Source organism: Staurois parvus, unplaced genomic scaffold, assembly GCF_062004578.1.
Source record: "Staurois parvus isolate SC_StPar_1 unplaced genomic scaffold, SC_StPar_1.0 ptg001432l, whole genome shotgun sequence".
Taxonomy (NCBI): domain Eukaryota; kingdom Metazoa; phylum Chordata; class Amphibia; order Anura; family Ranidae; genus Staurois; species Staurois parvus.
Window position 1 is genome coordinate 6,421,222 of NW_028319228.1, and position 13,036 is coordinate 6,434,257.

A 13,036-nucleotide genomic window follows, 5' to 3' on the forward strand; every position below is an offset into this window, starting at 1 on the left:
ACCACACACCTGGTAACAAAGTGCTCGGGTCCCACTGAAATACACTGATATGATTGCCATCGCTATATGCATGCTGGCAATGGTCTACTGCATGCTGGAGTATCTAATAAGCACTGGACACGTAGACAGCAATAGGCTAGAGAGATGGATAGCTCTGGCTGCTGGTGAGAAAGCAGATGTATAACAGTGGATCCTTTACATGGAGGGTTAATAAAGGCAAACTGAGGTTCTGTATTCTACAATTTGGGAAGTCTGTTTTCTTTCAAAGATATTTATTCCTTCTTCATTTTAAAAGACCTTCTTCTGCTCCAGCTCATCTTATCGTAGCACTGTCCGAGCACGTGGAACAGTGTGGCTGTTAAAAAGTGAAATATCAGCGGATTAGAATCCAAAACAATGACCATCAAACATACAGAAAACTGTATAAAAGACTAAATGTTTGGTGAAATTACAAAATTAAAGTATTTAAAAAGTTAAAAAAAAAAAACAAAAAACAAAAAAAAAAAAAACAAAAAACACAAAAACACACACAAAACTACACCAAGCAACACACTTGTGAGAAACTAACAACACTCTAAATAAGTGCAGAAAACAAGAGACTGATGATTTTCTTGGTACAAATCAAATATTGCGGTATTAGTTTAAGAGCGGCACAGACAAGCGGATTTAGGAAAGCTGAAAGAGCTGATCTAGCACATATTGCAGGCAAAAGAGCAGCAGAGCCCGGCAAGTACCATAATTTCATTAAGCGCATTTGGTGCAAAGCAATCCTTTTCTTCCGCTCAGGAATCACACTGTGGGGAAAGTAGAAAGAATGGTAACAAGTAATGAAACAAGCGAAAGCCTCATTGTTATGAGAAATTTCAAGGAGGGAGTAAAATGATTAATAGAGGATATCGGGTATTAAAAAAAAAAAAAAAAAAAAAAAACACACACCCCCAAAAAACAGAAAATGCTTAATCAAAAACTAAAATAATCACAACAATTTCAAAACTAGAAAATTAAAAGCAACCAGCATGTCAAAGGGTACTGACAGCACACAATATATTCTATGTATGCTGCTGCTATTTGACATGTTCTAAGCAAGCAATCTAGAATCCTATATGGGGCCCTAGGCTGCTAAAAAGAGTTCAAATCCCACAAACTAGAACATAGTTTTACAACCCTTTTAAATGGAAAACATACTATGCGGAAATGCATACAAATTACAGTTAGACGTTTCTACTTTGGCACTGAATATTTGAAGCTGAACACCAGGCAAATAGAACATCTGAATTTAACTTGATAACAGTCTCCTGCAATCCCCTATACAGCAGCACCCAGACTGAAGAGGGTCAGGCAGGACCCAGAGGCCATTAGATATACTGCAAGCAAAGGAACTGACAAGGAACATGCTAATAAGAGAAGCACAGAGTGTGTAGGGAGATGACCTCATCAGACTGCTGCTGCTCTTTTAATGTCCAATCAGAAGGTTGAGTGGTGTAAAGAGGACACTACCGTCTCTCTTCCACAGTCATAACATAACAGAAAAAGGATGCACTATCCACCTAGATTTGCTGTGGAAATATCAAGAGTGGATGGAAGAAATACAAATCCTTTAGCAGGTAGAACCATTAGCAGTTTGCCTGGAGTGCAACTATAAGTCCTCATGCACTCTGGACATTTTGATTACACCGCTAACGTTACCAGCGTTAAGTCATGTTAAAAACGTGACTTGCAGTGTTTTTGCATTAGCGTTTAGCGCCCTTTACCACGATTAGTGGCATTTTCTGCTTTTGTGTTTTTAGCGTGGTTTTTTTTTTTTTTTTTTTTACAAAAAAATTTTTTTTTTTTTTGACCAAATAAAATGTAAAGTCCAAAAATGCCAGGTTTACCGCTTGCTGCCACGTTTTCCAGCGTTAGAGCATTTTTACAGCTAAAAAACTCCTCTAGAAACACTCTAGTTTTGGGGGGTTCCTGCCAAAAACTGCTGGATTACAGCCTGTGTGTGCATGGACACATAGGATAACATGATGGGGGGTTTATTGACTGAAGAAAAAAAAAAAAAAAAAAAAAAAAAAAACACCTGTCAAAAGAAGCAGCTGTAAAAACGTCAAGTGTGCATGAGGGCTAAAGTATAATGCATACTGCAGTTTTTATATGGTTTCCTAAAACACAACAGATATTTTTTTCCGAAAAATAAAATATATTACAAGCTGCTCGAAAACCACTTGTTTCGTCCATGGTTTAGAAGCACTATAGTGTGAAGAAGACTTCACTATTAAATTGACTCCCAGATAAAAACAAAAACCCAGCTGAATGCTTTTCAAAAGAGAAGTACAGAAACCTAGAAATATGAGAAAAAAAAAAAAAATTGCCCTGAGGCTCTCACTCATTTTACAAGGTTACACAAGAAGAAAATGTATTTATTAGGTGTAAAACTATGCAATTTGCGTTCTGTACTTTAAACCGTACAACTGACTAATTTAATATCACAGTAACCTGTGAATGGTCTATAAACCTTAGAGTCATATAGACGCAACATATGCTGGGAAGTTGACTATATAGTCGCAACATATGCTGGGAAGTTGACTATATAGTCGCAACATATGCTGGGAAGTGGACTATATAGTCGCAACATATGCTGGGAAGTGGACTATATAGTCGCAACATATGCTGGGAAGTTGACTATATAGTTGCAACATATGCTGGGAAGTTGACTATATAGTTGCAACATATGCTGGGAAGTTGACTATATAGTTGCAACATATGCTGGGAAGTTGACTATATTAAAGCAGAGTACATCTAAGCAAAGTGAAAACGTATCAATGAGAGTTGCCTCTTCTTACTGGAGAAAGCAACTACCCATTATGAGCTCCAGATAAAACTGAAGTGTGCATTATAAATCTACAAGTGTTTCCACCTCCACCTTAAATGGCTAAAAACAAATGCTCAAATCAGGTCTCCACAATTAAGCCTCTTAAGACCAAGACCATTGACATGCTAGGATGGGAAGTACAAGCTTACCCTCTCAATGTGCTGCTCCCTGCAGAAGACCTGGTGGTCCTTTTTGAAAAGGATGAACTGCCAGTTAAATCTGATCTGGGGTTTTGCACACTGGACTGCAGAATTACTCTGAAAAGGTCAAAATAGAATACAGTGATGTGGCCTGAATAACACACACCTTGTGTGCAAAGTGCACAAACTGATGGAGGTTTTAAATATGGACTAACAAATCCAACATCAGAAATTGAGCTTTCAAAAGCATATCTATAAAAATTGTACCACCAATACATTACATAATGTCACTTTTCACAAGAGACTTGATTTTTTTCCTGATAATGCCACACCAACATTCGAATGTTAGGGGAATGCTATATTACAGACAAAACTTGGTGCATATAGCTTCATCAGTACTTGTGCATTGGAGGCTAGCATTATTTCCAACAGGTTACTCTTACAAATCATTTACATCAGGCAATCAATACTTTCACCCATAAGCCTTTGCCATTCCATATGGAAGTTCCTACTTTGTTTCACAATACATAGCATAGATTACATAGATAGAAATACATAGATTTCTCTCAGTCTTTGTGCCCTCCAAGCTTTGAAGAGACCTCAAATGGGCAGTATTAGAATTTTTCTTCCATGACAATACACAAGGTGGTAAAAACAGTAATTAAGCATTAAAGTCTGCCAGTACAGTGTTACAAGTAAGACGCGAATCATATCACAAAAAGATTTACCTCTAGAAATTGAGATGTGGACATGAAAGAAAATTTAAGAGTTTATATTATTGGAAACTAACTACAGTTTCCACAGTATTCCAACAGGTGTTTGTAGCAGTGCACATTAATTAAAATAAAATGGTACTAAATATTTCACTTGGGTTATAAAAAAGGCATGTGTTTGGATAAATGGGTGTTTTTATACAAAGTTAGCAACACCCACCTGGATTCAAATATAGTAGGTTTTATAGACCGTAAACCTCATTATGTGATCCAGATGAATTAGGACAGATCAGCTTTACAGGACATACAAGAAATATGGGAGCTGCTACTGCTGAAAGTCCCAAAGCTTTGGTGCGGTCATTTAATATACTTGCTTAAACTACTGAAATACTGACCCAGAAAAGATGTAGGCATATCAGGTGGCCTTGCTCTGTATATAAACAGGTTTGCTCCAAATCAATAACTTTTCAAGTAGGAGGATTGGGATGACAGCACTAAAACTTTCAAAAACAAGACATCAGTGATGGCCCGCCTAAATTTTTCTTGAGAAGTTTTTTTTTTTTTTTTTTTTTTTTTTTTTAAAAGTGGGCCTGTAATCCTAACCTAAATATCAGAGCAATCGTAACAATAAAATGTTCTTTTAAGAACTGTAGTTGGGAATTACTTTGTTCCTACAAAAAAATAATAAGATGTTCATTTGCTCATGTGGTTGCTTTTAAAAAAGGAACTTGGAAGATAAAAAGGTGATTTTAGCTGCTTATATGGATACCATCTATTTTCCCTCTGCCTCCTGGACAATCTCCTGCTAGATTGTCCTCTTTACTTCTAGGTTTTTTCCTGACCTCTTACTACTACCTGAAGTTTCCAAAAAGAGGTATCGGGCCATAGGTCTGTTTTGAGAAATGATCCATGTTCTAAGAGTATTAATTGATTTTATGAATCGAAGAATGAATTGGTCAATTTGGGATAAAAAAAACCACATAGAAGATAGAGAAATCTATTTGTGTCCTTGATTTAGACATGCAACATAATCATCATACAGGTGTATTAAACAAAATTTCTTAGTTTCCAATGAAGGCCAAGATATTCAACAATGCTGCTGTGTTTGTCCAAAAATAAAATTACCTGAGCAGTGAGGGCTACAGGAGGTGTAGCGGAGTAGAACACATGCTGGCCAGTCTGCACGCTGCCAGCACATGCTACAGTCTACATCCTGCTTTGCAAGCTGAAGGCTTGGGGGATGAAGGGGTAAAGATGTGTAAATCGGGGTACCAGGTAGCAGATGAGCTGCCAATCTGTTGTTCTCCACAGTAGACTGAGAAACAAACTTGCTTACATTACATAACCTATGAGAGACCACTAAAACCTAGCCATCAGCTTTTTACCAGCTGTGTACCTTTCATATATCTCTATCCATGCTAGGCCAACTTAATAAAATGCAAAGAAGTTCTTTATTCTCGCGTGACAAGATCTCTGTATGTATGTATGTTTATTATTAACATACTACACATAGGATTTTTTGAAGGACGTTGATTGCAGAATATAGAAATACAAGTGGGATGGGTTTATGGTTTTAACACGTTAACCCGCAACAGCAGCAAATATTCACCTTCACTTCTCAGTTTGTCCACTGTGTGCCAAGAAACAGGCCCCAGGGTGGTGACAAGGGTGTGAAGAAAGAATCCTGACCCTACCTATGTTACAAGACAACTTGGAGCTTACACAGACCCCTCGTGTATGGTGGCTGAATATGAGTTGCAAGGGAGTGAAGGGAAGGTATACATATCCAAAGACATGCTGGTAGGTGAATTGGATCCTGTCTAAATTGTCCCTAGTATGTGTATGAATGTAAGTTAGGGACATTAGGTTGTGCCCCATGAGGGTTAGAGACTGATGTGAATGTACAACATATATGTAAAGCGCTGTGTAAATTGACAGCATTATACAACTACCTGAAATAAATAAATGTGCAGGTAATGGAGCTGGAACTTAAACCTGTTCTTTTGCACTGAACAGACAGCAATGGCAGTCTAAATCAGCAATGGGCAAACTACGGCCCAGCGGACCTTTTAATCCGGCCCGCGGAGCTAGGCCCCCGCTAGGCTCCTCTCACAGTCCGCCCTGAAGACCAGTGTAGCATGAAAATCTGTCTCCTATGAGGATCTGTCCCCCTCGACGTATCTGCGCATGTGCCGGAGATCGCCGATCGGCTGCTAATGCCTGAAACTGGCACATGCGCAGATACGTCGAGGGGGACAGATCCTCACAGGAGACAGATTTTCATGCTACACCGGAACGGCGCGGGAACACGGCGAGAGGAACGTGCGGAGCAAAGGTAAGTGAATTGACACAGGGGGGGACTTGGGGACTTAATATGGGGAATGAATTAATAGCGGGGATGAATTACTATAGGGGGGATTACTATGGGGGAATATTACTATACTTACTATGGATGACACATACACATCATTCATCTACTCTTGGTCCGGCCCCCGGGTCCAATATATGAACCCATTGCGGCCCTCAAGTCAAAAAGTTTGCCCACCCCGGTCTAAATACTCATCTTGGCATACATTTCCCTGAAAGGTCACTTTGCTATGTTTTATTACAAAAGCTGTTGTTGCAATTTAGCAGTGGGTATTAAAAACACTGTAAATTTTGTTTGCACTTGTAGTTTGGTAATACCAGTCTGATTCCCTTAAAGCCAAGTTTAAGCATGGCTCTTTTTTGCACAGTTACATTGGTTCAGCTTATATGTAAATGTGTCAATGTAAATATGCAGGTGCATTGCCTGTGGAAAACGACTAGTAGGGTACCATTCAGAGAATGCTGTATTTTCTCAATGAAAGCAAAATGTTCTCTGAATGGATGAGGTGGGGAGGTGACAGCACAATCTCCACCTCATCCAACCAGAGAACACATTGCGAGCTGGACCAATATCACCATGCATAAAAAAAACATATTTAAACATTAGTTTAAACAGCCCTTTTAAACAATAGTAAATATGAACAATGTGCTAATAAAAGCAAAATATAACACTGTACACAGACATCTAAAATCTGTATTACTACATTAAAGCAGTTATCCAACATTACAAAATGGGAGATATTAGAAAAAAATGAAAGCAATTACTGTGAATGCATTCCAGAAATGAATGAACCTGTATGGAAGGCTGCTTGAAAATTAAGAGCAAAGACACCAGAGACATTACAGAGACTTCCTATTAGTAGTACTATTTGGCTACCAAAGACCAAGAGGATTTTCAGCTACACAAAGTGCGTCACTGATTCTGTATCACTAATGTTCCAGCAACTGACATGCGTAGTCAACAGAGGCACCCTACAGCATTGTGGAATGACAAATGGGCTATGACATTGTCCTGAGTTGAAGCAGGATTGTAGGAAATGTCTGAAACTCCGATCCCATGCAAGGAGGACATGCTGGTAGCTTATGGGGCCTGCGCTGATGGGCTGGATAAGAGAGGTTCACTTTATTATCAAAAGTAAGTGTAGTGTCCGCAGCAACTGAAGCTTAAAAAGTAGCAAAGATAATAAAAAAAAAAAAAAAAAAAAAAAGAAGAAGAAAGGAGGGGAACAAAAAAAGGTTCTGGCTTTACATACACTTTAATCCCACCAACTGTTTAAATATACCCCTCAAGGGCTATTGTTGAGATCTCTGCAGACCTGCTATGGTCATCATCCCACTCCCTGTTGGTCTGTGTATAGATTTAATATTATGGACGGCCCATATAAAAATCCAAAGTCTCCCCAAATCACCCTAACTGAATATATCACTTTAGGTGGATTAACCCATTATGCTTAATAAAGCCAAAAAGACGCTATGACCCCTGAATATTGAAATGTAGTGCCGTTATCCCAAAAACTGGCAGTTAAGGAAAATTACTGCATCCCACTTTTTAACAGTTTTAAAACGCTTGTAAATAGGTCAACTTTATAGTTCATCAATATACTCCTCAAGAGGATCAAACTGTACCCCAATAGCATTTTGCCATCTCCACAACATTGCCTTCAAATATGGGGTGTGGCAGGGACATAAGAGCCCTATCAATTACCCACTAGAAGCAAGAACGGATTCTTTACTAGTCATGGACAATTTAAGAGCTTCCTTCATTATGGACAAATTCAAGCTGCAAAGAAAATCGGAAGCCATGTGTTTGCTTGGTCAAAGTGACCAATGTATATTTGTTAATGAACTCTGACAACAGTATGGTTTCTCTACAGGGAAAATACCATAGAACACATCTATGACTGAAAAACTAAAAAGATAAAATACACAAACCACAGGCATTCCATAAAACAATGCACCACCAAAACTGTACAATGGACAAACATTCTCCAAGTATACAGCATACCCTGGTAGATGTCAGAAGGTAGGACGTCGTGACTGGAGAAGCTGTTAGAACCTTTTTTGATTATCTATTTAACTATGGAGATTAACTGTGTAATCTTTAAAGGGCAGGACATTCTAAATAATAAAAAAAAAAAAAAAAAAAGGAGGAGGCACAGGATAGCAGATGTATACGGATATTGCTCAACATCACTCTATTGCGCCAAAATCTGACTCCTATTAATAAATATGTGCTGCAACTTTAAAGTAATTTTCTGAATTTCAAACATAATCTACAATATAAATAGTGAAAAATAGTGCAAACACCTTACAGTGTTAAACTAATAATAATATATGAGCATGCATACATCATGAGAGGGACCCAAGTAACCTCTCACACTCGTAAATTGACAATGACATAAAAATTCAAAAACCTAAAGAAGGAAAGACTTATACCACATCAATACATTAAAATGAAATAAAAATTAAAAACACAAAAAAATAAACACTAATTATGTGTTCATTCTAATAAAAAATAAAGTCCATATCCAAGAACTAAATAAGATAATAAACTAAAATAGAAAGTCCCGTGATGAAAAAAAATTGTGTTCAAACAAAAATCCTTCCGTGTTCTCAGTGTATCCCCCACTCGGGTGTACACTCACCAAATGGATCATAAATGCAAGCAAGAAAGAATAATTCCAATGATGTGTGCTGGGAGGTCACCCACAGATATATCACTACGAGTTGCCCAAATGATTCAATCCTCCATATATTAGCTATTCCACTTTCCACTGTATCATGTAAAGGAAGCAGAAACAAGAACCGCTCCAATGGTGTATTACCCAATAAATTGGAGTTTATTGCTTAAAAAAATTGCACTTACAATGCAGCATTAAAAAACAAGCCCATACGTTAATTGTGAAGGGTTAGTTGGAACCGCATGGTGCTCTCACCCCCATCGGATCATCCAGCAAACGCCGCCATGTCACGTCCGGTCTACGGACCACGGCACTTCCGGTCAGCCGCACCATCACACCCTGACGTGTTTCATCATATCCTGGCTTAATCATAGGAATCCCTTTATCATAGGGATCATAGTTTATGTGTTCATTTTAAATGTATTTATGTGGTATAAGTATTTCATTCTTTAGGTTTTTGATTTTTATGTCATTGTCAATTTACGAGTATGAGAGGTTACTTAGGTCCCTTTCATGACGTATGCATGCTCATATTATTAGTTTAACACTGTAAGGTGTTTGCACTACTTTTTCACTATTTATACTGTGGATTATGTTTACAGAATAGCAGATGCCTTGGTCAGATAAAAATTAGAATGTCTGAGGGTCTAAGAGCTGATTCACACATGTGGGGTGAGGATTGAAGCTCAGCTTTCACAGCTAATTCACACCGTAGTTGTTCAGCTGGTCAGGTTTACATCAGGTTCAGGAAAGGATTAGCTCAGGATTTTATCCTGTTCACACATATGCGGTTTAGAAACGGTTCCCATAGAAGTCAATAGCCTGTAACCCTCACCTGAACACACTGCTCAGAAATCGTACAGGACTCTTTTTCAAACCGCACTGAATCTGCGCTGCCAGTGCTCTGGACATATGTGAACAAACACCATAGGAAGAAAATTTTATTTCACATGTCATGAGGATTGGATGCGGCTCAAACTGCATCCAATCCGAAAATTTGTGAACCGGCATTTACTGTTGCAAAGTAGTAATATTTTAATTCATTGTTAAATTTATTTAACATTAAAACAGTGAAAGAAAAAGCAGGGGAAAGCAGACAAAGCTCATGCACTTGACACATATGACAGAACACATCTAATGGGGCACTTACACTAGCCATTTTACCATGGTCTTGAAGGCTATTATGTTCTTAAACCATCAAAACAGAATAGCAGGAAGGGCAGAGGGGAGCCCCACACAATCCACCAGGTGATTATGCCACACAGTGTAGAGAACAGCATAGCTAGGGCCCATCTAAAAGGGGAAAAGATGGAAGAACACAAATAGAGATGGAGAAGCAGGGCTTGGTATGCTGTTGATGGTGCAATAGCAGTGATATGTGATTGATCTTTATTGGCAAGTCTTTGAGGGCAACATTATGAGACAGACACAGCTTTGGTTAAAAGGAAATCTAAACCCAAAAACAAAAGCAATATATTGCAGCTTATCGACCTTGTGGTGGAGCTTATTTTCCAAACTAAAAACATTTTTCAGCAAATACAAAAAATACCTGTTGATCATGAGAGAAGTGCAGTGTTTATCACTTTCTGTGAGCTCAATTTTATGCCCAAACAATGTTATTTTTCTAAACATCCAATACCCCCATCTACAATGAAATGTAAGGGAAAGAAAAAAAAAAAAGTGATTTCCACTGCCTCTATTGTGAAAGCAGTGGTTGAGCAAGCATAACCATCCAAGCACAGGATGGGTGTTTTCTGCAGAATTACCAGGTGAAAAAATAAAATGCCTGAAGAAAAAAAAAAAAAAAAAAAAAAAAAAAAAAAAAAAAAAAAAGCAATAAACAAATTTGCCACATCTAAGGTTCGGTAAGCTGAAATACATTACATTTTTTGTTTTTGCATTTAGAGATTCTTTTAATGAAACAAAATAATTGGTTCCGGTTTAGAAATTGTCCCTAACAAGAGTACGTATGTATGTGAGAGAGGATTGTAAGCTCCTTGAGAGCATGGACTGATATGAATAAATAGTATTAAAAAAACAATTGGCACCCATTTCCTGGGTCACCTATTTCCTGAGTCTAGCCATTTTTCATTAAGTTTGGGTTGAATTCATTATACTGCATGACCTGACACGCATAGGTCTCAAAAAAAGTCAGCAGGTCTATGAGGTTCTCACTTCTACATAAGCCTTTTTACCAATATGCACTTCCATACGGAAAGACCGTTTTGGTTGGGCTTAGGCAATAATCAAACTATTCAGGCTTAAAGTGGTACTTTAGTCAGAAAATTAAGTCCTGCTACATCACTTCAGGCTGGCCCCTTTTGCAGAAATAGCAATATAAAAACATTAAAATTAAGTGCCTATACAGTTTACAATCTTGTAATACACGGTCTTCCCCTACTCTGCACATGCTCAGTTACTCTTGATTTATAGGCACTGTGTCGAATTTGTAGAGGCCGAACAGCTGACCGCCTAAAGAATTACTGCTGCTCAGTTCCACTTTAAGCAATCATTAAATTACATAATAAAAAAGTAAAATTTACACAGACTCCAGATAAATCGGGTGTGGATTGTAGATTCATTGAGTCTTGCCTCATGTAAATAATTTGTTTATTCAGAAATCACAAAAAAAAACTTAAAGGCTCAAGGCCCTCAAAGAGTTGACCGGACAGCACAGACTGTCCAAGACCAAAAGCTCTGCAAATGTATGGGCCAAACTTGGGACAATATAACGAAAACAAGGACAAAACATGACTGTAATAAACTTTAAACGTAAAACTGTGGCAAAGCTACTTAAGTTTAACTAGGTATATACAGTATTAGTAACAATAGTAAATGTATCTAAAAACAATCACTGACCTCCATAACTGCAGGCACCATGAAGCAATCACTCTCAAAATTCTAAGGCAGTTCTAAACATTTTCACTGTCTCCTATTAGTTTGTTAGGCCTCCCCCCGTAAATCCTTCTAATCTGCTCATTTCGTCTGTGCCCTTGCTCTTTGTTGCAGTTCAGAGTGCTCAGGTCAAACTAAAACAACTTCATTCCTTTTGTGAACTTGGAGGACAAATTGGTCAACAGTGTTTTCACCTACAGAGGACAGTGAGGTCTTGCTTAAAAAGCACATTTGCTGACTGTTAAGAATTTGTAAAAAAAAAAAAAAAAAAAAAAAAAAAAAAAAAAAAAAGAGAGTTACATGCCCATAGCCTTGCCACAGTTGTACTTTAAACAAACAAGGTTAATCCAGTTTCAGATTTTTGTTAGGTCACAATTACTCTTGCACAATTGAAAGAAAGGGTTAACCAACAGATGCACTCACTGCAACATAAAAAAAAAATATATAAATATAAAATATATATAAAAATCCAACAAGAAGATAAAATTGTCAGAATAGGGGAGTCTGAAAAAAATTTCCACATATAAAAATTATGATTGCTGTTGCACAATTCAAATACTACATATTTTACTAATAAAATTAAAAACACGTTACCTAAAAATATGTGGTACATGTAAAACAAGGCAGGTCAAGACCCAAAATTAAAACAGAGAATTTGGTTTTAAACTCTACTTCAATAAAATTAAAAAAAAAAAAACAAAAAAAAAAACAAAAAAAAAGTGACACTGATGGGTAACAAGATTGCTAAAGGAAAATTTGACCTAATGCAAGTATTGGCAAACATTAAAATTAAACACATCTTGGCCAAAATATTACTAAGGTAAATGCTGAAGTTCAGGGCCCTTGGTGGAACCTAAAAGTAGATACAGGGTATGTAGATCAAGGTCCCATGTCCGTATGCAAGTCCTTTGGATTTAAGGTCCAGAGCTTTACATGAACATATGATTGCTGCCCAAATGGAAATTAAGCCCTGCACTATCCTGACTTTCAGATAGGAAACGGAGCAGGATTTCAATTTAGTCAGTAGTTGAGGATCCATGTAAAGCCTGGACCTAGGATCCATTGAGCTCCACAAGGGCACATAGATCAGTTTAAAAACAAACACAGGCACTTGCAGGTCACACAATGGTAATATTACCTTTAGAAACATTAGCCAAGATCAGGTTTACTTTAAAGAATGGACTGGTGTAACCCGAGTTAGGTCAAGGAGGAACATTTGCTCCTGAAAGTATGACTAAATGGCAAACAATTTTTTTTTTAAGTTCTGGACAGAGAGGAGATGGATTAAAACACCTATTAGATTTTTACTCATGGTCGGTGTCCCAGTTAGGCAGATTCACCCTATCTGTACAGTTTACCAATTACCACAAAACAGTGAAAGTA

At 37.6% G+C, this 13,036-nt stretch overlaps 1 protein-coding gene across 1 annotated transcript in view; it reads right to left on the reverse strand.

Moving 5' to 3' along the window:
• Positions 1-551: 551 nt before the first annotated feature.
• Positions 552-13,036, reverse strand: part of CDC14B (cell division cycle 14B) — a 149,812-nt gene continuing 137,327 nt past the window's right edge. The window contains 3 exon segments of the mRNA XM_089662147.1: positions 552-711; positions 713-794; positions 3,007-3,114. Coding sequence (XP_089518273.1) covers positions 667-711; positions 713-794; positions 3,007-3,114 — 235 coding nt within the window. The 3' untranslated portion in view covers positions 552-666.